Source organism: Lepus europaeus, chromosome 18 (genome assembly GCF_033115175.1).
Source record: "Lepus europaeus isolate LE1 chromosome 18, mLepTim1.pri, whole genome shotgun sequence".
Classification (NCBI taxonomy): Eukaryota; Metazoa; Chordata; class Mammalia; order Lagomorpha; family Leporidae; genus Lepus; species Lepus europaeus.
The window spans coordinates 17,632,556-17,659,863 of NC_084844.1; the positions used below are offsets into that span (position 1 = coordinate 17,632,556).

The 27,308-nt window shown below is 41.2% G+C and overlaps 1 protein-coding gene across 1 annotated transcript in view; it reads left to right on the forward strand.

Moving 5' to 3' along the window:
- NSF (N-ethylmaleimide sensitive factor, vesicle fusing ATPase) overlaps positions 1-27,308 on the forward strand; it is a 178,494-nt gene that overhangs the window by 118,366 nt on the left and 32,820 nt on the right. The window contains exons 13-15 of the mRNA XM_062216514.1: positions 11,685-11,780; positions 13,329-13,485; positions 15,185-15,318. Of these exons, the coding sequence (XP_062072498.1) occupies positions 11,685-11,780; positions 13,329-13,485; positions 15,185-15,318 (387 nt within the window). The remainder of the gene's footprint in view (positions 1-11,684; positions 11,781-13,328; positions 13,486-15,184; positions 15,319-27,308) is intronic.

Below are 27,308 nucleotides of genomic sequence, written 5' to 3' on the forward strand. Positions count from 1 at the left end.
CTCCTGGAGCCTTATCCAACCCTGGCTATTGTGGCCATTTGGAGAGTGAACCAATGAATAGAAGATCTCTCCATCTGTCCCTCCTCTCTGCCCTTGAAATAAATAAATAAATATTTTAAAATAAATAAAAGAGCATAGTGGGTTTAGGGGTGGGCATTTGGCATGGTAACTAAGACATGACTTAGAATGTCTACATCCCATATCCAGGTGCGTGGGTTTGAGTCTTGACTCTGCTCCCAATCCCAACTTCTTTCTAATGTATACCCTGGAGGCAACAGGTGATGGCTCAAGTATTTGGGTCCCTGCCACCCATCCACATGGGAAACCTGGATTGAATTCCCAGCTCCCTGGCATTTTTTGGAGTGAACCAGTGGATAGTGTGTGTGTGTGTGTGTGTGTGTTGTTCTTGCTGTCACTCTCTGCATCTCAACATAAATTAATTTTTAGAAGAGTATTGTGGGGCAGGTGTTGTGGCACAGCAAGTTAAGCTAGACAACTCTTGGGACACCTGCATCCCATATCAGAGTGCTAGTTCAAGTCCCAGTTTCTCTGTGCTTCCAAACCAGTTTCCTGCTAATGCACTTGAAAGGCAGCAGATGATGGTCCAAGAGCTTGGGCTCCTGTCACTCATATGGGAGTCCCAGATGGAGTATTGGGCTCCTGGCTTTGGCCTGGCCCCAGGCATAGTTGTTGTAAGCATTTGGGGAGTGAAGCAGCTGATGGAAGATCTGTCTTTCCCTTTCTCTGTCACTCTGCCTTTCAAATAAAATAAGTAAATCTTTTTTTTTAAGATTTTTATTTATTTATTTGAGAGGTAGAGTTATAGATAGTGAGAGGGAGAGACAGAGAAAAAGGTCTTCCTTCCATTGGTTCACTCCCAAAATGGCTGCAACAGCCGGAGCTGCACAGATCTGAAGCCAGGAGCCAGGATCCTCTTCCAGGTCTCCCATGCAGGTGCAGGGGCCCAAGGGCTTGGGCCATCCTCCACTGCTTTCCCAGGCCATAGCAGAGAGCTGGATTGGAAGAGAAGTAGCTGGGACTAGAACCAGTGCCCATATGGGATGCCAGTACCGCAGATGGAGGATTAACCCACTGCACCACGGAGCTGACCCCAAAATAAGTAAATCTTAAAATAACTAGCTAAAAAAATAAATAAATGGCTTAATATACCAATTATGAATGATAGGAAGATCACAGAATTCATAGTCACGTGTGGTTCTACACTACATTTATTTTTCTTTTTTGTTGTTTCTGGCCTGTAAAGGGAAAATAACTATTTCACCAGATTTTTGTGAGAATGAAATCAAATACTATATATGAAAATACCTTAAACTCATAAACTATATGAAATACTAGTTATTTCTCTTTTAGTATTATTGACTGATTTGAAAATATATTCTATATAAGGGTTATTCCAAATGCTCAGAGAAAAAAATGTAACTAAAAATTTAAGTTTATTCTGGTACAAAAAATTTTTTTAATCCATGCATAGTTTGTCATAGTATGCATTTTCATAAACTTTTTGAAGACTCCTTGTAGCATGGGTTTCAAAATATTTTGCATCAAAAATAAACTAAAAAAAAAAAAAATTTTTTTTTTTTTTTTTTTTTTTTTGAGAAAGACCGGCAGGAAGTGCTCCCACCCTCTAGTTTACTCTGTAAATGTCTGCAATGGCTGAGGCTGGGTTGGGTTAAAACCAGAATCCAAGAATGCAGTTCAGGTCTCCTACTTTGGTGACAGGAAGCCAGCTACCTGAGATATTATCACTGCCTCCTAGGTCTGTGCTAGCAGGAAGCTGGAGTCAGAAGCTGGAACGAGTATGGGACTCAGGCAGTCCATCTGATTACAGACAGGTGTCATAACTGCCAGATCCAACACACATCCCTAAATTCCTCTTTTATTTATTTTCATTTTATTTGAAAGAAGAATAGAGAGAGATCTTCCATCCCCTTGTTATTCCCCCAGTGCCTGCAACAGCCAGGGCTGAGCCAAGCCAAAGCCAGGACCCCCTTACTCAGTATAGATCTCCCACATGGATAGCCGGGATTCAAGCAGCTTGAGCCTTCACGGGCTGCCTCCTGAGGTGTGTCAACTGGAAGCTGGAATCAGAAGCAGAGCCAGCCCTTGAACCCAGACTGGGGTGTCCTAAGTGATGTCTTAACCACTGTGCAAACACCCACCCCTAAACTCATCTTTTAATTCCATTTTCCATGAGTTTTTTTGTACCCTCATGCATCTTTTTCAGTATCTTAGTTTCTGAGTTTTTGTAGACTATATACAGTTAAGGTTTTTCTAATTGTAAAATGAAAACTTTTTTACCACTGTTTAGAACTTGTATTTATCCTTTAGATTTGCAAGTAGGTGGTAGTGTGGTTATTATTTCCCTCCCTTTTTGCATGTGGTTGAATTCTTTTTAAGCTTCAGATGATACATACTGATTTGTGATTAATAACCTACCGAACAGCTTTTAATTCTTTTGTACTATCTATGGAATAGCTAATGCATAGATACTTTAGGGGAAAAAAGGGTATATAGAACAAGACTCACCCTCCAAAAAGAAATGTTACTAACATTTCCTTATTTGTATTTTTAAAAATCTTCATTTTCCAAAGGTGTTTAAATGCTGTTTTCCCAGCAGGACTCATCCTTAGCTTCATAAAGACATGGTTTTAGACTTCCCATTGCTGTTGATGTTTATATCTTTTTTTTTTTTTTTTTTTGGACAGGCAGAGTGGACAGTAGAGGGAGACAGAGAGAAAGGTCTTCCTTTTTGCCGTTGGTTCACCCTCCAATGGCCGCCACGATAGGCACGCTGCAGCCGGCGCACTGCGCTGTTCCGATGGCAGGAGCCAGGTGCTTATCCTGGTCTCCCATGGGGTGCAGGGCCCAAGAACTTGGGCCATCCTCCACTGCACTCCCTGGCCACAGCAGAGAGCTGGCCTGGAAGAGGGGCAACCAGGACAGGATCGGGGCCCAACCAGGGCTAGAACCCGGTGTGCCGGTGCCGCTAGGCGGAGGATTAGCCTAGTGAGCCGCGGCGCCAGCTTGATGTTTATATCTTTTTTAGTAGTGATTGATGAATAAATTTAATTTGTAACTTACTATTTAAAATTGATATAGAACTTTAGAACATTCTCAACAATTAAACTGTTGGTTATGATGTCCTTTTGTACTATAAAAAGCCATCATTAGTGTTGTTTTGCTTCCTTTCAAAAGCTCTAGTCAGGTGAATTGAATGGATCTGAAACAACTGGAAGATCCAGTCATGATACCTGATGTTCATGTCATTTGTACTTTGCTGCATGTTTGTGGTCAACTCAAATTCAAGTGACATTTGGTCATTTTTATCTCAAAAGGAATTTCTGCTTCAGGTAGAGAAAATTCATACCCCAAATTTCTTTTCTAATCTGTTGTAAGCAGTAGGTTAAGGGGACACACACACATGTACTTCATAAACTGAGGCCAACCTCTGACTTCTATTTATACAATTTCAATAAAATTATTTCTTATTTTTGTAGAATTTGATTAAGGTCGTTCTGCCCTTAATTTCAGAGGAATGAGAAGAACTTTCAAAGGTCAGTTTAAGAAGCTATGAAATTTAAGGGTGGCCACTTGACATTTGCTAGTGTTGAGATACAAGTTTATTAGTTTCTGCAGGGATAGGATTGAAAGATGCTGTGTCTTCTAGATTGACTGGTTGTTATAAATAAAATGCAGAATAAAAGGTTACTAATTCAAACAAATAAAAGGTTACTAGTTCAAATAAATGTGAATAAGAAACAGTTCTAAATTGTAGACTTTTTTTTTACTAATAAAACTACTAATTTTCATAAAAAGTAATTTTTGCCAAAAGACATCCTTAGAAAATTCATTTTAGTGAAGAGGTAGTAATAATTGTAATATTGATTAATTACAGTTAGGCAACTTTTTTAAGATTTATTTACTTATTTGAAAGTCAGAATTACAGAGAGAGATCTTCCACTCACTGGTTCCCTCCCCAGATGACTAGAATGGCCAGATCTGAGCCAAAATGAAGCCAGGAGCCTGGAGCTTCTTCTGGGTCTCCCACGGGGGTGGCAGGGGCCCAAGTACTTGGGCCATCTGCTGCTGCTTTTCCCAGGCCATTAGCAGGGAGCTGGATCGGAAGTGGAGCAGCCAGGACTGAAACCAGCGCCCATATGGGATGCTGGCATTGTAGGCAGCAGCTTTACCCACTACTCCACAATGCTGGCAACTAGGTAACTTCCTGGAGTACCTAAGAAGAGCTTATTCTAAAATAAATCCTCTTTCTAGCCATCTTTTCCTGTTTTCTTGTCAAAACTGTTATTATAAGAGGTGGTCAAAGGACATTATGTATCAAGACCAAAATTAACCCAGTTCCACACCTTAATAATTTCCATTAAAAATAATTTTTAAAAGATTTATTTATTTCAAAGAGTTACAGAGAGAAATAGAGAGTTTTCATCTACTGGTTCACTCCCCATATGGCCACAACAACCAGAGCTGGGCCATGCTGAAATCAGGATCCAGGAGCTTCTTCCAGGTCGCCCACATGGCTCACAGAGGCTCAAACACTTGAGACATCCTCCACTGCTTTCTCAAGACATGAGTAGGGAGCTGGATTGGAAGTGGAGCAGCCAGGATTTGAACTGGTGCCCATTTGCAATGCCAGTGCAGATGGCAGCCTCTATACCACAATATTGTCTTCATCAAAAAAATTTGTTTTAATGCTGCTACAGGGATATATTCGGCTCCCCACCCAGGAGACAGCAGCTTGAGACATCGCCCCATGTTAGCAGGAAGTAGCACTAAAGACAGATCATCGTCCCTGTACCTCTCCTGGACTTTTGAGGCTAATGTAATCCCATACAACTCCTGCTTTATAAAAAACAAAATGGGGAATGTTAGGAAAATGGCACAGTCTTATCTATGGCGTGATCTACACCCTGACACCATCCTATGCTCTAGCCCCACCGCCATTGCTGGAAGCCAGGTGGCCACATGGCCCAACCACCAGTGTCAGCCCCACCCCCATCCTAATGGGATTCACTGCTCCTACTTCCCTGCCCGCCCCCTGGCAAAGTTTTAAAAGGACCTGTTCCTTTCTCTCTGTCTCCTGATCTCTCTCTTACTCTCTCCTTCTCTTTTTCCTTCTTCTCCCCTTCCCTCCAGTCTGTCGGGTTTCTCCCAATTAACACCTTCCCTTAAAAAAAAAAAAGAATTTATTTTATAAAACTGTGTACTTTAAAAATGTTTTTACATTATCTTAAGACTGGGATAAAATTAATGTTCTTATTTGTGTGTTTATAATATTCTTTCTCCGAAATTTCCCAGTCATTGCTCTAGTTTTCCCTGTTGGATTAATTCACTTAATTATTTTTTTGTTTTAATTTGAGAGGCAGAAAGACAGGCAGAGCTCCAGCTTTAGTCACCCGGGGCCCAGAACAGCAGGGCCTGGGCCAGGGCCAGAGGCAGGATTTGGGAACACAAGCCAGGTCTCCCATGTGAGTGACTGGAACCCAGTTACTTGAATCAAACCCAGAAACTCCAATGTGGGATGTGGGTAACTTAACCACTAGACTAAATGACTGCTCTCTTAATTAACTTTTAATTCGTTGCATGATGATTCTTTCCTAATAATTAGTAGAAAGATAGGTTTTGCAACAGCTTCAGTCATGAAATCTATTTTTTGGCAAATGTTGAAAGATGAACAAGATTCTTCTTTCGAATTACTCTGTCATTTGAATTCAGTTTTATTATGAAAGCAAATCAAAATGTAAAATGTTTGACCTAGTGTTTACGATGCTGATTAGGTGCCCACATTTCATAAGAGAGCCTGGGTTCAAGTTCTGGCTCTGCTCCCAACTTCAGCTTCCTGCTACTGTGTACCCTGGAAGGCAGCTGGTTCCCTGCCCCCATGTGGGAGGTTAAGTTTCTGGCTTTGGCTTGTCCCAGCCCTGGATGTTGCAAGCATTTGGGGATTGAACCAGTGAATGAGAGATCTCCCTCTCTCTCTCTCCCTCCCTCTTAAATAAAAATTTAAAATATAAAATACAGTAAAAGCTTAGGGCTGTACATAAAGGAGGGTGACATTTAAATGAGGCTGGTAGCTTCACTGGGATATTAATGATTCTGTCAGAGCTCATTTTCACTTTTACCTGAGAGTTTACAACTTCTGAAATCCATTTTGATGAGTCAAAAAGTTTTAATTAGAGTTGGGGCGGCGCTGTGGCCCAGAATAAACTGCCACCTGGGACTCCCACATCCTGTACTGAGAGGGCCTGGAATTGCATCCTACCTCTTATTCTGCTCCAGCTTTCTGTTAATGTGCTTGGGAGGCAGCAGGTGATGGCCAAGTATTTGCTTTCCTGCCACCCGTGTTGGAGACCCAGATAGAATTCCTGGTTCCTGGTTCTGGCCCAGCCCAGCCCTGGCTTTTGTGGGCATACGGGGAGTGAGCACGTGCTGTTCTCTGTCAGTCTGCTTCTATCAGTCTGCCTTTCAAAGAAATAAATCTTGGAGCCAGTGTTGTGGTACAGTGAATAAAGCTACCACTTACAATGCTGTCATCCCATGCAGGCACTGGTTCATGTCCAGCTGCACCACTTCTAATCCAGCTCCCTGCTAATGGCCTGGGAGAGGCAGCAGAAGATGGCCAAATGCTTAGGCCCCTGCCACCCATGTGGGAAACCTGGAGGAAGCTGTTGTAGGCATCTGGGAAGTAAACCAGCGATTGGAAGATTGTGTGTATGTGTGTGTGTGTGTGTGTGTCTCCCCCTCTCTCTATAACTCTGACTTTCAGTAAATCTTTTTTTAAAAAAGTTTTACTCAGAGTTCAAACCTTTATTTAAGGGTACCTATCCTCTATCTACCCTTAATAATTTATGAAAACCTCCAGGTTTGTGTAAGTATAAAATGAGAGGTGATATAATGAAATGAGGTAGTGTATGTGAAAATTCTTTAAAAAGAACTGTAGAGGAGCCAGCATTGTGGCATAACAGGTAAAGTTGCTGCCTATGACACTGGCATCCCAAATGGGCACCTGTTCATGTCCTTGCTGCTGCGTTTCTCTCCCAGCTCCTTGCTTAATGGCCTGGGAAAAGCAGCGGAAGACGGCCCAGGTGTTTGGGCACCTGCCATCCATATGGGATACCCAGATGAAGCTCCTGGCTTCAGCCTGGCCCACTGCCAGCCATTGCAGCCATCTGGGGAGTGAATTAGTAGATGGAAGATCTCTCTGTTTCTCCCTCTATCTGTAACTCTTGACTTTCAAAAAAAACTAAATCTTTTTTAGAAAATAAATAACTACAGGGGCTGACACTGTGGCGTAGCAGGTAAAGCCACCGCCTACAGTGCCAGCATCCCATATGGGCGCCAGTTCAAGTCCTGGCTGCTCCACTTCCGATCCAGCTCTCTGCTATGGCCTGGGAAAGCAGTAGAAGATGGCCCAAGTCCTTGGGCCCCTGCACCGGTGTGGGAGACCTGGAAGAAGCTCCTGGCTTCTGGCTTCACATCGGCCCAGCTCCGACTGTTGAGGCCATTTGAGGAATGAACCAGTGGATGGAAGACTCACTCTCTTTCTCTCTCTCTGCCTCTGCCTCTTCTCTCTCTGTGTAACTCTGACTTTCAAATAAATAAATAAATCTTAAAATTAAAAAAAATAATTGCAGAGATTTATGTTTTATGTGCTACCTTCTTTCATGGAGAGACTTCCTTGTTTTAACTTTAGAAATGCCAATTAAATGTGACTAATATACATTGAATGCCTCATGGGTACCAATGAATGCCTTATTAATAATTTAAATGCTAATTGTTCTACCTAAGAATATTTGTCTATTTAAATGTTACTGTGGCTTTCTCTCTTTTTAAAAGTACAAAAGTTGTGCATGAATACATTCTCTTTGTAGAAGGGTCAAGGATGCCAGAGAATGTAGGGAAAACTAAGTCAGACCATCTCTGACACCCTTCCCGCTCCCTCCTCAGAGCTGAGAACACTTGGGATATGGCTTAAGTTGTTTTCTTCATATTTATACTCATGTACATATGTGCTTTTAAAAAAAATTAATAGAATTGTACTATATTTATTTAAAGATTTATTTCTTTATTTGAAAGAGTTACACAGAGAGAGGGAGAGACAGAGATCTTTCATTCTCTGGTTCACTCCTCAAATGGCTGCAATAACTGGGGCTGGGTCAGTCCAAAGTCAGGAGCCAGGAGCTTACTACAGGGGTCCGGGCTCTTGGGCCATCCTCTGCTGCTTTCCCAGGTGCTGATTTTTCCAGGTGCATTGGCAGGAAGCTAGATTGGAAGTGGAACAGCTGGGACTTGAACTGGCACCTCTATGGGATGCCAGCATCACAGGCAGCAGCTTTACCTGCTATGCCACAACGCTGGCCCCTGTACTACAGTTTTAATGTTCACTTGCCAATATGTCTTGGATAGCCTTCCATATCAGTGCATGCTAGTCTGTTCTTATTTTTTGGAAAAATGCACAGTGTCCTATAACACTTTTAAATACTAGATCCATAGGGGCAGAGTCCTTGTCTGCTTTATTTACTGCTGTCTCTAGTTCCTAGAGCAGTGCTTGGTATATGGTAAGTATTCAGTAAATAAAGTGATGAATGAATGAATAGTTTTAACACATAAATTGTCTCTGATCGTGGTTACTAAAATTAATACTGTGTGACAGTGCTCCCCTGCGCCTCACTGTATACCTCGTGGTGATACTTCTAGGGCAGCTCTCCAGACATAGTTTTGAAGATGTGATTTCATTGTCTTCTAGTTTCCAGTGCTGCCGATGAAAGGTGTCCTACCTGTCTTATTCTGGTTTCTTTGAAGGCAACCTATCTTTGTCTCATAGAAACATTCTAGGACATTCTCTAAGGTTTGCAGCAGTGTCTCTGAACAGATGTGTGTGTGTTTTCGTTTACCACACTCAGTGCTCATTTCACTTTCTGTCGTTTCTTGAGGTTTGGGGAGGAAGGGAGATGAGTAAGTGGGTTCTGTTTGCCATCTTGATGCAGTTTCCTGACATGGTTCTTTTTATCATGCAGGGCTGACTTCTTGATTAAACCTCTGTTATTTTGTCTTAACTATCTGTTCCTAAAGGAACATGACTCGTGTTTTATAATTGATAGACGGTTGATAATTGCTTAATATGTTTGTTTTATAGTCAGCTTTTTTTTTTTTTTTGAAGATGGCTTTTTTTTTTTAAGGGCCCTGATACCAATTTAAAGATTAGACTCACTTGCTTTGTGCTATTGGTAATGAGCCCAATCACATTTAAAAATGTGTTGGTATCTTAATCGCTCCTCAGGTCCAGGCAGCTCCAAGTGCTGATAAAGTCCTCGATGCTTCTCCAGATGTCTTAAGTGTTAGCTCCAGGTGCAGTAAGCAGACTGTTCAGAGCTGGCACATAGATTCTCAAGCATAAACCGTGAATGCAAATAAAAGTTTTAGGTCCTTGGTCTCTTAGAGTAATGATTATAAAACTTGAGTTACCTGTATGGTACTTTATAAGACTAGAATACCTGCACCCTTTACAGGACCAGTTCAATCAAGTTTGTGAGGGGATGGAGCCTGGTGTCTGTGCATCTTTAATGCCTCTGCAGGTTATTCTGAAAATACATGCTTACCTTCTGTACATATTTTGTCTTCGCCTCAGTGTTTTACCAGATGGCTATACAGTGTTCTTTGGAGTAGATATGATGTAATTTACTTAGTTGGTCCCCTTTCCTTCTAGTCTTTTGTTAGTACAAAATACTAACCTAGATACCTGTGTACATGTAACTTCCTGCACACTTGTGATCTTAACTTATGTAGTAAGTTCCTACAAGTGGAATTGCTCAGACCATTTATATATATATATATATATATATACACACACACACACACACACGCTATTTGTGAACTTGAGAAAGATGGTTTGGTTTGGTTCACTTTGCCTTTTTTTCTCTAGTTTATTGTGTTAAAATACACATAACATAAAATTTACCATTTTAAACATTGTTAAGGATGTGAGTATAGTTTAGCAACATAAATGTTTTCATCATGTTATGTAACCATAGCCACAATCCTGTTCATCTTATAAAACTGCAACTACCCATTCAAAAATAACTTCTCATTTTCTCCTTCCCCTAACCCCTGGCAACCATCTTTCTGCTTTCTGTATCTGTGAATTCTAACTCCTTTAAGTACCTCATATAAGTGAATTATATGAGTTGTGTTTCTACAGTGGGCTTATTTCACTCAGCATACTGTCCAAGGTTAATCCATCCTGCGATGTGTGTCAGAATTTCCTCCCTTTTTATTTTTTTTTTAAGATTTTTTAATTTATTGGAAAGGCAGAGTTACCGAGAGGCAGAGGCAAAGAGAGAAAGGTCTTCTATCTGCTGGTTCACTCCCCAACTGGCTGCAGCTGCCACAGCTGTGCCAATCCAAAGCCAGGAACCAGGAGCTTCTTCCAGGTCTCCCACATGGGTGCAGGGGCCCAAAGACTTGGGCCATCTTCTGCTGATTTCCCAGTCCATAGCAGAGAGCTGGACTTGAACCAGCACCCATATGGGGTGCTGGCACTGCAGGCCAGGGCTTTAACCTGTTGCTCCACAGTGCCGGCCCCTCCTTCCTTTTTAAAGGCTGAATAATAGTCCATTGTTTACACACCCACACACACACACACACCACATTTTGGGCATTTTGGTGGCTTCTACATTTTAGCAATTGTGAATAACAGTGCTATGGATATGACTGTTCAAATGTTTCTTGAAGACCTTGGTTTCAGTTCTTTTGGGAATATTCTCAGAAGTGGAATTTTTGGATCATACAGTAATTCTATTTTAATTGTTTGAGAAACCTCCATTTTATTTTCCAGAATGTCTGTACTATTTTACATCCCCACTAATGAGCACACAAAGATTCCAGTTTCTCCACATCCTCACCAACACTTACTATTTTTTTTCTTTTTCTGTGGTAATAGTCATCCTAATGGTTGTGAGGCAAATTGTCATTGAAGTTTGATTTGACCTTTCCAAATAATTAGTGATCTTGGACACCTTTTTATGTGTTTATTGACCATTTGTATATCTCTTTAGAAATGTCTGTTCATGTTTTTTGCTTATTTTATGATTTTTGTTATTATATTTTAGTAGTTTTCTGTATCTTAATAAATCTAACCCTATTCATATGCATAATTCATAAATATTGGATTTTTTTAATCGTGAAGATATTCTTTTTAACCTTCAGACATTGTTCTGAGGCTGAAAATATTCTTTTTTTATTTATTTTATTTTATTATTTTTTTTGACAGGCAGAGTGAACAGTGAGAGAGAGAGACAGAGAGAAAGGTCTTCCTTGTGCCGTTGGTTCACCCTCCAATGGCTGCCGTGGCCAGCACACTGCAAGCGGCGCACCGCGCTGATCCGAAGGCAGGAGCCAGGTGCTTCTCCTGGTCTCCCATGGGGTGCAGGACCCAAGCACTTGGGCCATCCTCCTCTGCACTCCTGGGCCACAGCAGAGAGCTGGCCTGGAAGAGAGGCAACCGGGACAGAATCCGGTACCCCGACCGGGACTAGAACCTGGTGTGCCAGCACCACAAGGCGGAGGATTAGCCTATTGAGCCACGGCACCAGCCTGAAAATATTCTTAAATCCTGGAAGTCCTTACATTGTGTTTTCATTTCTGCTTAGGCCAGTACTAAAGTAGAAGTGGACATGGAGAAAGCAGAGAGCCTGCAGGTGACAAGAGGAGACTTCCTTGCTTCTTTGGAGAATGATATTAAACCAGTGAGTATGCACAATGAGTGATGTATATGACAAATAATAATAACTGTTAATTCAGGAAAGAAATAAGCATGTTACAGAAGGTCACATCCTACATAATTTCATGAAATGAGAAAATTGTAGACTTGGAAGCATCTCTATCAGTGCACTAACCTGGTAGCTGGGTAATTAACCCATACTTAACCTAAATGTTTTGTGATAGGGAGTTTACATTCTTTTAAGGCAGCCCATTTAATTTTGAGACATTTAAGTATGAGTTCTTACTGTATATTAAACTGAAATTACTTTCCTTATTGGTTCCTATATAAAAATCTCAAGCTATAGAAACCTAAATTCAGTCCATCCTTTGGGTATCAGTTATTAAGATACTTCAAATTAACTCTGATATCCGCCTCTCTCTTTTACTTTCTCTAGCTTTTTCCCAACCTCCTCCAAAGTGTGCCTTGCTCTTGCTCAGTACCTTTTGCTCTTCTGGCTACCATAATTCCTAAGACTCTTAACCATCATGGAAGCCCTGAAAAAAGTTGCAACCTTCTTACAAAGTGTTTAAAATAAAGTTGGAACTTCAGAATATAGTCTAAGGTTATTAACCCATTTTTATATAAAACAACCAGTAATGTTTCAGTGACCATCCTTGGTCTCTCATGTCAGTGGCAAAGGCCAAGCACTTGGGCCATCATCTTCTGGCAACAGGTACATTATCAAGAGGATGGATGGAAGCAGAGCAGCTGGTACATGAACCAGCACTCTGACATGGCATGCTGGTGTCGCAAGCACTGGCCTAACCCACTGCACCACAGTGCCATCCCCTTGCTTCTTTTTTGTTTTGTTTTGTTTTTGTTTTTGACAGGCAGAGTGGATAGTGAGAGAGAGAGACAGAGAGGAAGGTCTTCCTTTGCCGCTGGTTCACCCTCCAATGGCTGCTGCGGCCAGCGCATCTCGCTGATCCGAAGCCAGGAGCCAGGTGCTTCTCCTGGTCTCCCATGCGGGTGCAGGGCCCAAGCACTTGGGCCATCCTCCACTGCCTTCCCGGGCCATAGCAGAGAGCTGGCCTGGAAGAGGGGCAACCAGGATAGAATCCGGCGCCCCCAACCGGGACTAGAACCCGGTGTGCCGGCGCCGCAAGGCAGAGGATTAGCCTGTTAAGCCATGGCGCCGACCATCCCCTTGCTTCTTATTTCTAAGTCCATAATCACTTTTTTCTCTTTGTTGTTAACAAAATTACCAAAACCTGCATATTCTTTATAGGATCAAGCATGTTGAAGCATATTCTTTCTTTTAGGAAGTTTTGGTATTTGAGCTCTTAGAGTATGAACCTAGAATCTATTTACTTTTATTCCTTTTAGTCACTCAAAGCAGCTCCACCCACTTCCCCCCGCCCCATTGGATAACAAGTTAAATGAGAAATTATAAAACTTTTCAAGTTTTTTACATTACATAATATGGGATAGTGCTCAACACTTTTAGTGTGTAGGAATTTATTACTTTTATACCTTTAAATATTTTAATACTAATATTCAAAATGCTTTAAACTACCCTTTTCCTCACCAGGCATTTGGCACAAATCAAGAGGATTATGCCAGTTACATTATGAATGGAATCATCAAGTGGGGTGACCCAGTCACTCGTGTCCTGGATGACGGGGAGCTGCTGGTACAACAGACTAAAAACAGTGACCGCACACCCTTGGTCAGCGTCCTCCTGGAAGGTGAGGAAGATTGAGGAGAAGCCATTCAAATGTAGAAAGCAGCACTTTTCCGAAACCATTTAGTGTGTTCCAGAAAAATGAATCATTTTTCATTCTAAAGCTTGTTATGATATGAAATAGTAACCCAGACTATATATCCATATTGTGGATGTATTAAAGTTTTCTTGAGTTAGAATGTTACTAATGAATAGTAGCAACTAGTTTTCTTATAGGATTATGTCTAAATTTCTGTAGTACTTAATGGACTGAATGATACCACATAGTACTCAATTTTAAAATTAAATTTATGCTGAGAACCTACTGTATTTTAGGCTCTGGCCGGGGTACAGACATTCAGGCATTCAGTCTGGTCATGAAAAAAGACATGTAAATAAATTCCTATCTACAGCATATATGTGTAAAGGGGTAGGTGAATGCAAGCCATTTTGCAAAGGCATGGGCAGGAAAATTGAGAAGTGATATTTAATTTAGGCCTTGCTGGGTCAGTTAGGAGTTCACTGAGTAGACAAAAGGGAAAGAACATTCTACTCGCCAATGATTAATTGATAGTTTTGCTTAGCACGACAGCAGCAAATTTCCATGAGGGCACATGACAGGGGAACCTACCCTTCCCACGGGTATAAAGGTAAGGGCTTCCTGAGAGAAACACTTTAAACCAAGGCCCAAAGGATGAGGAGAAGCTGTCCGAGCAACGGGAAGATGTTCTCGTTAGAGGGACCCACATTCTAACTGCTGTTGAAAAGACTTCAGAAGGCCGGCGCCGTGGCTTAACGGGCTAATCCTCCGCCTTGCGGTGCCGGCACACCGGGTTCTAGTCCCGGTTGGGGGCGCCAGATTCTATCCCAGTTGCCCCTCTTCCAGGCCAGCTCTCTGCTGTGGCCCGGGAGTGCAGTGGAGGATGGCCCAAGTGCTTGGGCCCTGCACCCCATGGGAGACCAGGAGAGGCACTTGGCTCCTGGCTTTGGATCAGCATGATGCGCCAGCCACAGCGGCCATTGGAGGGTGAACCAGTGGCAAAGGAAGACCTTCCTCTCTGTCTCTCTTCCACTCTGCCTGTTTTAAAAAAAAAAAAAAAAAAGGGGCTGAACAGATGGGAGCGAGAAACAATCAGTAATGCCAGACTCTACTCTAAGATAGGGAGGCAGAGTAGATTGGTTCACAGTTGGAAGAGGACCCTCTTCTTTCACACAGAAGGGAAGGAGGGATGTCTAAGTAAGGTATTTTGTAGATTTGGTGGCCTTTTTGTCTTTAGAGTTGTAGCTTTTTAAGTCACATTTGCTTCTACCAGGCAGTTTTCCCTGCTCTCAATATCATCGCCTAAAAAGATTATGTTTTTGCTAGACAAATGATTTGACAGAATAACACAAGTACTGATAAGCATTTGAATGCATCGTTTTGTTTTTTTGAAGAAGCAAAAACCCTTGTACTTCATACATTCACCCAGAAGTTTGAAAGATGAAAGCTGTGTGAGAAAGTAAGAAGGAATGTGTTTCACCACACTTTTGAGAAATGCTAATCAGTTTGTTAAGTTTAGTTGCTAATAAATAAAAGGAAACATGTCTGTCATGAAATTGTGTCAGGAAATGTTAATGAGCAACTAGTTGAGACCTTAATACGTTGGGGATAAAAGTTAAAACTTGTTTTATGCCTTTTGCTTGGGTTGGCTTTTTTCCCTTGACTTGCTCATGTCTTTATGCAGGCCCTCCTCATAGTGGGAAGACTGCGTTAGCTGCAAAGATTGCAGAGGAATCCAACTTCCCCTTCATCAAGATCTGTTCTCCCGATAAGATGATTGGCTTTTCTGAGACAGCCAAGTGTCAGGCCATGAAGAAGGTAGCAAGATTTTTACTGTTTTTAATTTCTTATCTCTTAGATGTATGTATCTGTGTGTGTGTGTGTGTGTGTAAACATACATGTACATATAAAGCTATCTTTGTACACACATATATGTAAAACCCATAGCAACTATGCTCTTAAATTCTTCTCTAGTAGAACAAAATTATCAACAGAATTTGGGATGAGGGTGCTAGGACAGTGGCTACTTTAGATTCTTAACTTTGTAATGCATGGTTAGTAAAAGTGCTTCACCTTCCAAGTTACACTTGCTTTGTTTTGTCTTAAGATGAATTTCCTTAGGTTTGTATCAGCTTGATAAAAAGAATGACCATAGTTGAGAGTGTTTGGGCAGAGTGGAGTGGTTTCGTGTAGGATTTTTTTGTGAAGCTCTTACATCAGTGTACGAAGTCGGACTGTCCAGGGACAATTACATTGACTGTACAGTTTGGGAAAGAACAGTGATGTGGCATTGGGAAGCTGTTCCCTACAGAAGGATGACTGCGTATTGTGTAATTATCAGAGTCTGCTTGACAGCTTAATGCAGTCCTCATCTACCTTCTTTCTTCTTTTGACATTTGTCACCTTTTTTTATCTTTTATTATTTTTTAAAGATTTATTTTTTTGAAAGGCAAAGTTAGAGAGGGAGAGAGAAAGAGAGAGAGAGAGAGATCTTCCATCCACTGTTCACTCTCCAAATGGCTGCAATGCAGTCCAAAGCCAGGAACCAGAAGTTTCTTCCAGGTCTCCCACGTGGATGCAGGTGTCTAAGGACTTGGGCCATCTTCCCCTGCTTTCCCAGGCACATTAGAGAGCTGGATCAGAGGTAAAGAAGCCAGGACTTGAACCAGAGCCCATATGGGATACCAGTGTTGAAGGTTTACCCACCATACCACAATGCTAGCCCCTATCACCTTAATATGACCACTCTGAGTCATCAGGGAAGATGGGACAGTGTAGCCTAGAATGGTGGAGCTGAAAGACTACAAGGTCATCTAGTCCATCCCTTACATTCAGCCAAGTGCTGTGTAAGACATCTACAATAGCAGGTGGCTGCTGTTTTTTTTTTTTTTTTAAACAAAAATCCATGATAAAGTGCTCCTCTTACCTGATGGCCAGTTTTTCTATTCATGTTCTAACTCCAAACACTCTCAGGCAGCAGAGAAATTATTTTTTGTATCCAGCTAAAGTATTTATTTTATTTAAATTCTTTTTTTCATACTTGATATCTTATAGATATGAGCTGATTGTAGGTTAAAAAGATGTGGGAAAATCAGAGTTAGAGGGAAGAATCTTGAGAAGTTAAATAAAGAAGGCTCTGGATGTCTGTCAGGCACTCACTATGTTAAGGTGTAAGGTAGGGATCAACCAAACAGAAAATAGGCAAGGAAACAACAGTTAATTGACACTGTAGACCAAGTGGACCTAATAAATATCTACAGAAATTTTATCCTACAGTTGCAGAATACACATTCTTCTCACCAGTGCATGGAACTTTCTCTAGGATAGACCACAGGCTAGGCCATAACGCAAGTCCCAGCAAATTCAGAAAAATTAAAATCCTATTAATGCATCTTCTCTGACCACAATGGAATGAAGCTGGAAATCAACAACTCAAGAATCTCTAGAACATATGCTAACACATGGAGACTGAACAACATGCTCCTGGATCTTGGAAGAAATCAAAAAACTGTTGGGGACCAATTTTTTTTTCATACTATTTTGTTAAACTCTACTTAGTATAGAGTTAATATTCTGTGTATAAAGTTAATTGAAAATAGATTTTAGTAGAAAATAAGAATAGGAATAGGAGAGGGAAGAGGAAGAAGGGTGGGAGGGCAGGTACGGTGGGAAGAATCAGTATGTTCCTAAAGTTGTATTTATGAAATGCATGAAAGTTGTACACCTTAAATAAAAGGTTTCTAGTGGTGGTGGGGAGATGTAGGGTAGGATTACTTCACTTTTTCCTAGCAAAAGGGACTAAAAAGAAAACATACACTTAAAAAGAAGCAGACTTGGGCCAGCATTGCAGTACAGCAGGTTAAACAGCCACTTGTGATGCCAACATCCCATGTCAAGGTGCTGGTTCAAGTCGCAGCTGCTCCACTTCCCATTCAGCTTCCTGCTAACACATCTAGGAAGGCAGAAGATGGCCCAAGTACTTAGGCCCCTGCCACCCGTGTCACAGACCAGGATGGATTTCCCGGCTTCCACCTGGCCCAGACCTTGCTGTTGCGACTATCTGGGGGGTGAATCTATGGATGAAAGATCTTTCTGTGTCTCCCCTTCTCTGTTGCTCTGCCTTTCAAATACATAAGTCTTTTTTTTTTTTTTAAGATATATTTATGTATTTGAAAGAGTGACAGAGAAGGAGCGACAGAGATCTTTTATCTGCTGGTTCACTGCCCAGATGGCTGCAATAACTTGTGCTGAGCCAAGCTGAAGCCAGGAGCCAGAAGCTTCTCCCAGGTCTCCTATGTGGGTAGAAGAGGTCCAAACACTTGGGCCATCTTCAGCTGCTTTTCCTAGGCCATTAACAGGGAGCTAGATCAGAAGTAGAACAGCCACAACATGAATTGGCACTGCCCATATGGGTTGCTGGTGTTGTGAATAGTGGCTTTACCCGAAATGCCATAACACCAGCCCCAAAATAGATAAATCTTTAAAAAAAAAAAAAAAGTGGTTATGCAGACTCCCCAGGAATGTAAATTAGTCTCTTTTCCTTCAGGTGCCACAAAATTGTTTGTGATGGGTGCTTGAAATGGATGGAGGAGGTAGAACATTTAGCACAATTTGAGCCATATACGTAAACTGCAAGACAAATACTCTTTATAAGGATCATTGAACTTGAATGTGACAGAGAAGGAAATGTTACCAGATACAAAAATGACTTAGAATATCACCGTTTATTCTATTTCAGAAGTAAAATGAATAGCACCAGAAATACCTGGCTCCCTAGAGTAGGCAGCTGTTGTTTTCCATTGGTTTTCTGTCCCTCTACAGGGAACCCTTAAGCCACTTCTTCTGGTGAAAATTTAAATACAGCTTTTGGAATCCCATTGAAATGAACAGCTGATTTTACTTTCATTTCCCTCAGTCGTGTACTCCTGTACTTGCTCAAAGCTGGAGGAGTCCCTGACCAGAGGGAGAGTGCTCCATTGCTTTCCTCCAGCTGCCTGCTTTCTACTCAGAGGGACTCTGGGATGTGGGTGGATGGTCGCAGTTTTTCTATAAAGTTTTTAAAAAGTACTTTAGGCTTCTGCAGATCAAAGCTGCTTTGTGAGTGTGAGATATTATCATTTTTATTATTTTAATCTCTTGCAAATTGACTTGGGGGGAAGGTAATATGTGCTGATTTTAGAGGCTTAAATGGTTAAATTAATGGCTTAATAACGTATGATTTAATCTTTAAATTGTTGAAGCCTTTCAAGGTAGAGTTTTAGATGAGCAGAAGGCAAAGGAGCATAAAAATAAATGTCTATACAAGCTTATGCAGAATTGTTTCGATTCATGATTCACCCACTGTCTAGATCCTTCATCCACTCTGCAAGGCTCAGAAGCGATCCCTGCAGCAGCAGTATAATCAGTTCATACTAGACTTTGATTTTCCTTGGGGGAAGAAATATTCCCTGGAGCCAAGGTTCAGAACAGAAAAGAATGAAGCATAGGCATCTTAGAAACATCCTAGAAATACACAAAATTACAGAATCTTTCCCTGCAAATAGTTTTCACCTTGTTACCTGATGATAGGTTGACAAAAGCCTGAGGGCACAAACCAGTCTAAAAATACGAAGTCTTCAGGTGGTGTTGGAAAGGAACTGTAAATGCCATTCTTCCCTGGTTCCAGGCCGCCTCCTGCCACTGTGCCTGTCCCTGCCTTTATAGTGTAAGGGTGAGGAGATGGTGTTCAATTTTTTCCCAGAGAACAAATAATTTATAATGTTTTATTCTGGAGAAAACATGTCTTTCCTTGAAAGAAGCCCCTTCCCCTAAAATAATGTAGCTTTTTTTTAATTATAAAAAAGTTAATATAGCTTTTCCTAATTTAGAAAATACAGAAATGAACTTAGAAGAAAATTAAAATAAATCCATATTTGTACTTGTCCTTTAATACTGTGTTCAGTATTATTTGAGCACACATGCACATTACATAGGGGGGATCACACTGGATGTTACTCTTTTAAACCTATTATTCAGCATATTAGGAACTTTTTTCAGTGTCATTAAAATATCTCAATGTTACATTAAATTAATAGCTGCATATGTATAGTCTCTATTGTTGAGCATCTAGGTTCGCAAGTTTTTTCATCATTATAAATAATATCCTATAGAACTGTCAAACAAGAGGAATTATTGCCCCCTCCATTTTTTAATGAGATTGGTAGTTTTTTAAGATTTATTTATTTATTTGAAAGAGTTACAGAGAGAGGAGGAGAGGCAGAGAGAGAGAGAGGTCTTCATCTGCTAGTTCACTCCCCAATGGGCTGTAATGACTGGAGCTGCGCCAATCCGAAGCCAGGAGCTTCTTCCAGGTCTCCCATGTTGGGGCAGGGGCACAATGACTTGGGCCATCTTCCACCACTTTCCCAGGCCATAGCAGAAAGCTAGATTGGAAGTGGAGCAGCTGGGACTTGAACCAGTGCCCATATGGGATGCTGGCACTGCAGGTGTCGCCTTTACCTGCTTCGCCACAGGACCGCCTCTAGATTGTTCTTAGATAGAATGACATTCCATGACTGAGAACTTAGGCGTAGGACTTACATAGGCCTGAATTTGAATCCCAGTTTCACCACACTCACTAGCTCCATGACCTTGAGTAAACCACTTAGGCTGTGAACCTTTATTTTTCCTCTTCTGTAAAGTGAAGATAATAATAGCTTCCTCATAGGATACTATGAGAACTAAATGAGAAGATAATTTATGAACGGTATCGCAGAGAGCCTGGGACATAATATGTGCTCAGTAAAATGTAGTGGTTGTTTTAACTTTTCATTCTTATACCTGCACTCCCGGTCACTTCCTTAGGAAATATTCAGAATTGGGACTGATAAGGTAAATATGTTATTATTTCAAAGATCCATGATGCATATTGCTTTCAAAGTTCTTTTGTAAAAATAATGATTTATAAAACTCACTCTTTCAGAAAGTTGTATAAATTTATCCTTGCCGTCCCATCCTAGAGTTTCTTGGGATTTTCACCCACATTTGATACTATTAAAATGTTTTTTGCCTGTCTGATAGGTGAAAGGTGAGCATTTAATGATTCATTAGCTACATTTTAGTGAGTAAAGCTCAATTTTAAAGATTACTTTGCAATGACAATAGTTTGTAAAGTTCAGAAAAGTTGCCACTTTAACTTTTATTCAAGATAGTTGGTATGCATTAGTTAATTCATAAAATATCTTTATATAACATTACTTAAACCAAGAGACAAGAGTTTTTGTTGCTAAAGAGGCCTTGTGCTACTGCTTCTTTTTTCAGACAGTGCTAAATTACTTTAACACAGTTTAGTCTCAAAAATTTAAAATTTACCTTGTACTTCTCTTAATTTCATTAATAAATCCATTCTCGTAAACTCCTTAACACTGCCAAAAATGTGTGAGGTATTATCCTCACATTCCGTGTTCTTCTAAGATGATTGAAGTAGTCACAGATCTCCTTCCCTCCCATTTTGTGTTTGCTTCCCAAACTTCATTCTGAGTTTTACTTATTTTATCCATTTTTGCATTTATACTTTTAAAAAACCTATTTTACTACTTATGTAAGTAGCCTTAAATAAACAAAAGAATAACAGTAGAATTTGGTTTTAACTAATTACCTAATCTTGATGCTCTCGAAGTATACAGTCAATACAGAGGTGAACTAGAACATCAGATATGACAGTGTGAACAAAATTAAGTTAAAATGTCAGTGATTTATAAAACTACATCCACTAATAACAGATAGAGACTTATTTTCAAAAGATGGAAAATAAATGGGAGAAATTTTCCTTTCCGCTAGCCTTGCGAGGAAGAATAATCGTCTTTGAATATCCTCCTGTAAATCCCACTGCAAATTGTAGTCTGCACAGAACAGCATCGTGGTGCCTAATCCTTCTCTTTTCATGGTTTCGTCTATACAAAGAGCAGAGCTGGAAATTGGATCTTTAGACAGCAGTTACTAAGCAACAGAATTTGGGTGTTTTTGGTTAACATCCTAATATATCATGTAGCTGATTTGTTGACGTTTGTGACCACAGGCCCCGTATGGCTGGGGGTGGCCGTTTGTTGTTTTATTTAATACACTGTGTCTTTTGACACTTTGTCATGTGAAGATGTAAAGGAGGAGGTGCAGAACTCTCAGGCCTGTGACTTTATGTTACCAAGAATGCCTCGCTCTGGCTCACGTTTGTGAAAATGTAAGATTTTTTTTTCCTGAAAAGCAGGGAGAATGAATAACGGATTTTAAGGCCATTCCAGGAAGCTTTCGTGCTTTGCCAACAGTTCAGGTCCACTTCCTGAGGCAGTTTCATTAGAAGACAGCTAATGTTTGTTTGGTCTGCTCCCAAGTTGTTTTTAGAAAGTAGACATTATTACTGATAGCATCGATTTGAATTTGCTCATTTACGTTTTTATATGCTACCAAATATGATTAGGGTATGCTTTCAACTAATTGCTGACAGATTTACTACATTAGGTATTTTCTAAGCCATCAGATTCTTACTGTCATCAGATTTTGCTAACGACGTACTTCACTCCAACCGGTTCAGAGTTCAGGTCCTGGAAGAACTAGGGACTTTGGTTCCACAACCTGAGAGCACTACAGAGGTTACAGAAAATGGAGGACGGAATCTCCTTAGAACACGCTTTGCTGTGATTTGAGATTCTGAAGGGCTGGGATTAGCACTGAGCGAATGCTGGTGTGTTCCTATTTGTATTCATGTAGACGCCACAGCCTGCAGCTGCTGCCCCTCCCCTGCACACAGGTGGCTCTAGCTCGCTGAACCTTCCAGGAATGGGCTCTGTGTCTTAGGAGCATGCGTGTCCTTGAGCACCACATTCACAGCTGCCCCTAATCCCTATATGGCAGGAGCCTCACCGCTCCTGTTCCTCAGTCTGTGCTTACAGAGCACATCCAGCGTGCCCTTCCCTTGAGCCCAGGCTCCCCACATTCTGGGTTGTCTCTTAGGAGCCTAAGTCTGTGTTGTGCTACCCACTGTTTTTGCATGCAAGAGAGGTGGTACCAGAGAGTGTAGTGGCAATGGTCTCATTACGTACACAGTGAGAATAGACTGGGATTCTGTGCTTTCCAGAGATATTCTTCCTTCTTTAGAACAGACCTCTTAATATGAGTTTGCCTGCTGACTGATGCCACTGGTTCCCACCTTGCCTCCTCCTCCTCCTTCCCATTCTTCACCCTCTGCTTTCAGATTTCCCATTTGAATTCCAAGACCCTGTACAAGTGATCTTCACAAAGTTTGTGGAAATGCATACTCTGAAAAAAACCTATGCATGGATTTTTTTTAAAATTATGCACTTGCTAAATTTAGCTTCTAGTTACTCTTTTCTGAGTTTTTTGAAGTGCCCTGTATACTTGTATATGCTAGTCATTTACATGTGCTGTAAGAAACACCATGATAGAACTAGGACTGTATACTCTTTTAAGTTTTCTCAAGAGTCTGTAAGATCTATCCCTTGCCTCACCAGTTGTAGCCCCCTGTACCTCTGGGTTATAACATCATGTGATCTGACACAGGCACTGTATAGCTGTTGTGGGCTGCTATTGATGGTCAATTTGCCATTTCAGTTATATAGAGAATCCTAATGGGGCAGTTTGTATGATTTAAATTTTTTTGCATCTTTTCTTCTGGTACCTCTCCTCCTGATTGGATTTATCTCCCTAAAATCTTGTCTGGCAGCTAATCCCACATACTTGCCAGGCAAATCTGAGTCTCTTCTTTCAGAGCGTTTTCTGGGGACTGGGCCAGGGGGGCAGGAGTGAAGGGAGCTGAGGAGACGAGGCAGAAATCGTGTACCAGGGAAAGAGTGAAGATCTCATAGACTACTAAGGACCAGATAAGGAAGAGAGTGTATGTGTAAGAAGTGAAAGGGGTGTGTGTATATTTATTTAAATTAGGGTGGTAGCTACCCAAAGCAGTTTCAGTGGACTAGTTACAACTGGAATTACACAGCCTTTATCATGGGTAGTAGGTTGCTAAGAGAGTTAGCTATGAATGCTCGTCTTTGGGCGGTAGTGATTAATCCATTGAGAGCTGTCTGTAACAAAACAAACGCAACTTTACATGAAGTGGCAACTTTACATGAAGTGGCGACTTTACATGAAGTGGCGACTTTACATGAAGTGGCTACTTGTAAGTGTTTTTCTTCCAAAACAGGTGGGCCTTGAAGTCCACCGTGAGGTGGTTTGTACTGCTCCGTGAATTACAGTATCTGAGATGAGTTGATGAGACGTAACGGCTTGCCAGTTTAGACTCCAGCAGTGTCCTGAGTGAGATCCCTAAAGCCTTGTAAGCTATCGTGTGTTTTGAGAAAGGGCTGACTCGGGGAAATGCAGAACTGTGCCCAGCACATGGTCTCAAGCCTAAGGAACAGACGCCATGCTTTCATTAAAGCTTTAAGTGGAATTCTAGAAAATGTGTTGAAAAGCAAAGCGTGGTTTTTAGTGAGTTCCTGAACTCACCTGAGTTTATACGATACCACATTGGCTGCTGTATTGGTTCAGTCTTAAAAACAGCAAAGAACCACTGTGGAATGGCTTTTAAACTTTTCCATTGTCTTGAATCACCAACTCAAAAGCAAAAGGAACCATAATTATGTATCAGGAGGCTAAAGTAAGTATCCAGTTCTCACTTTTCTTTTCTTTTCATTTTTTTCTTTTTTTTTTTTTTTTTTTTTTTTTTTTGAGAGGCAAATTAGTAAAGGGTGCCTTTCTCATTCTGCTTGTTAAATGTACCCACAACCTTCTGCCCAGTGAGCTGCTCCTCTGTTCTTTGTTTCACTCACCAAACCAGGAGGGCAGTGTCACCTTGGTTTCTCCTTTGTCACCACGCCATTCGTTCACCATGTGCTCAGTTCAGCCTCCTAAATATCTCTTGACTGTGTTTACTCCTCAACAAATCCACTTCCAGGCTGCCATCAAAGACCCTCTCCGTGCAGCTCCCCTGTCACTACACTTGCTTCGCCTCTCACCCTCCACTCCTCCAAACCCCACACTGGTGCAACACCTCTCTAGCTTACTTCTTACTGTCTGTGTCCGTTCCTCCTGTGTTCCTAGATTGCTCATCTCTCTGCCTCCTAATATCCGATACACTCTGCTTAGAACACTTTCTGTCCCCTTTCCCTCTAGTTAACTCTTGTTCATCCTTTAGATCTCTGCTTAAATGTCATTTCCTGAATTTAGAAAGCCATCCTTAATCCCCTAAAACTGTGAATAAGGAGAATAGGCTGAGCTCTGCAGCAGTAATAAGCTGCCCCCAAATCACAGTGCCTTAACATAATGAAATTTCTCACTCAACACCAGTGGCCACGATGGCTCAGAATGTGAGCTCTGCTCATCGTAGTTTCTCGGAGATTCTAGTGTCCATCGCACGTGCGATTCCACGATAGCCAAGACAGGAAACAGAGGATGGTTAGTCACGAACAGCAGAAAGTAATAAATGTCCACTCCTGTTTTACCAACCAAAGTGAATGTCATAGTCATGCCTGACCTCAGAGGGGATGCAGAAGTACTGTCTTACCCTGTGCCCAGAAAGAGAGCCAGCGACAACCGCAGCTATGTACCCCATATCATCTAGGATTTCCTCTGGCATAATAATGTAGGCTCTATCCTGGTCACATGTGATCCTGACCTCTGAACTTTTGTGAAAGTAGGGTCATATGTGTCTTATTATTCTCTCAAGTGCCTTCATCAATGCCTACTTCATTAGTAAGAATTCAGAAATATTTGTTGAATGTGAATGAATGAGGCAACACTCAAGATTCAGTCCTTAGTCCTTGATTTTTCTGCTCCTCCCATTTCTCCTTGAAGATCTCATCGTCCTGATTGCAGCAGTCACTGCCCTGAGAGTGATTTCCATAATGTGACTTCAGTCAGATGTCTCCAGCTGCCTACTTGATATTTCTACTTGAATTTAAAATGCATAAATTTAAATTTATTCTTTCAGTAAATACTTGTCATTACTACTAGTAAGGCATTATGTTAAGTAAGATGAGGAAACAGAGTTCATTGAGACAGTGCTTATCTTCCGAAGGTTTACAATCTAGTATAATACTGGGAAGGATACAATGAGTCCATAATGTGTACGCGATATACTATATGCTGTACCAAAGGAGGAGAGAGACTTAAGGCAAGAGGAATGAGAATTTGTCTTGTTTCAACCATTGAATCTATTGAGTACACATCATTGCTGACTACTATTCTGTGCTGGTTACAAGAGGTGTAACACGAACAGGGTAAAGTTTTTATCTACCTCACAATCCAGAGGAGAGACAGATAACTGAGGATGAAAGGAGAGATGGAATTTTGAGAGGATGTGGGAGAGTGATTGAGTGGTTAAGAGGGTGGAAGGCATTTCCACAGAACGACTGACCTGATTAAATATCTGGAGGTAGAAATTGTTGTATTTGTATCAAGAAAAATTTAACAAGGAACTGAATTAAGATGGTGACAGTGAGACTCTGCTGTGATAACTTTTCTTAATTATTATAAATACTTCTGTGACCAGCGCTGTAGCACAGTAGGTTAATCCTCCGCCTGCAGTGCCGGCATCCCATATGGGCGCCATTTCTAGTCCCGGCTGCTCCTCTTCCAATCCAGCTCTCTGCTATGGCCTGGGAAAGCAGTGGAGGATAGCCCGGATCCTTGGGTCCCTGCACCCACACGGGAGACTGGGAGGAGGCACCTGGCTCCTTGCTTCGGAATCAGCGCAGCTCTGGCCATTGTGGCCATCTGGGGAGTGAGCCAACGGACGGGAGACCTTTCTCTCCGTTTCTCACTCTCACTGTCTATAACTCTACTTCTCAAATAAATAAATAAAATCTTTAAAAAAAAAAAAAAAAGGAAAATATTGGGGCCGGCGCTGTGGCACAGCCGATAAAGCTTCCACCTGCAGTGCTGGCATCCATTCCAGCTGCTCCACTTCCAGTCCAGCTCTCTGCTATGGCCAGGGGAAGCAGTGGAAGATGGCCCAAGTTTTTGGGCCCCTGCACCCGAATGGGAGACCAGGAAGAAGCTCCTGGCTTCAGATCAGCTCAGCTCTGGCTGTTGCAGCCATTTGGTTAGTGAGTCAGTGGATGGAAGACTCTCTTTCAGCCTTGGCCACTCTGTAACTCTGCCTTTCAAATAAATAAATAAATCTTTTTTTAAAAAAGATAAATAGAACTATTATGAGTGTGACTTACTTGACTTCTATACCGAAGTCTAGATCTCCTAAGGTTAAGAGGTTCCCACTAAGGAACACTGTGCCACCCCAAGCAAGGAGAGAGGGGCGATTGTTGCCATCTTTCTGTGCGTCATCAACCAGATTGGGCTGGGATGCAGAAATTAATTCTTCCTCCTGACCCCAGTGGGATCCTCGGAGCCTCACTTGTAGTCTCTAGAACAGAAACTCCCATCATTTGTAAAAAAGCTGGTCTCCAAGCTTTGAACACTTAGATCCAATTTATACGTAAATTGATTCTGCCTCATTTGGAATGACTGCATACTTGCCAGGATATAACTTCTTTGCTGCTTGTTTTAATTTGCGTTTCTTTGGCTATCTTAAGACAATGTACTCTTATCTTTTGTTTGGTTTTGTACATATGTCTATCTGATCCTTCATACCCAACTTTAGTTCTTTTGTGAATCCTTGTACCATTGTGATCTGATTTGAGTTGATGGGATTCTGGTCTTTTAGGTTATTCCTGCTTAACAGAGACACAATTCCTTTTTTGTTTTTCTTTTTGGGTTTTTTTGGTTTGTTTTTGCTTTTTAAAGATTTATTTATTTGAAAG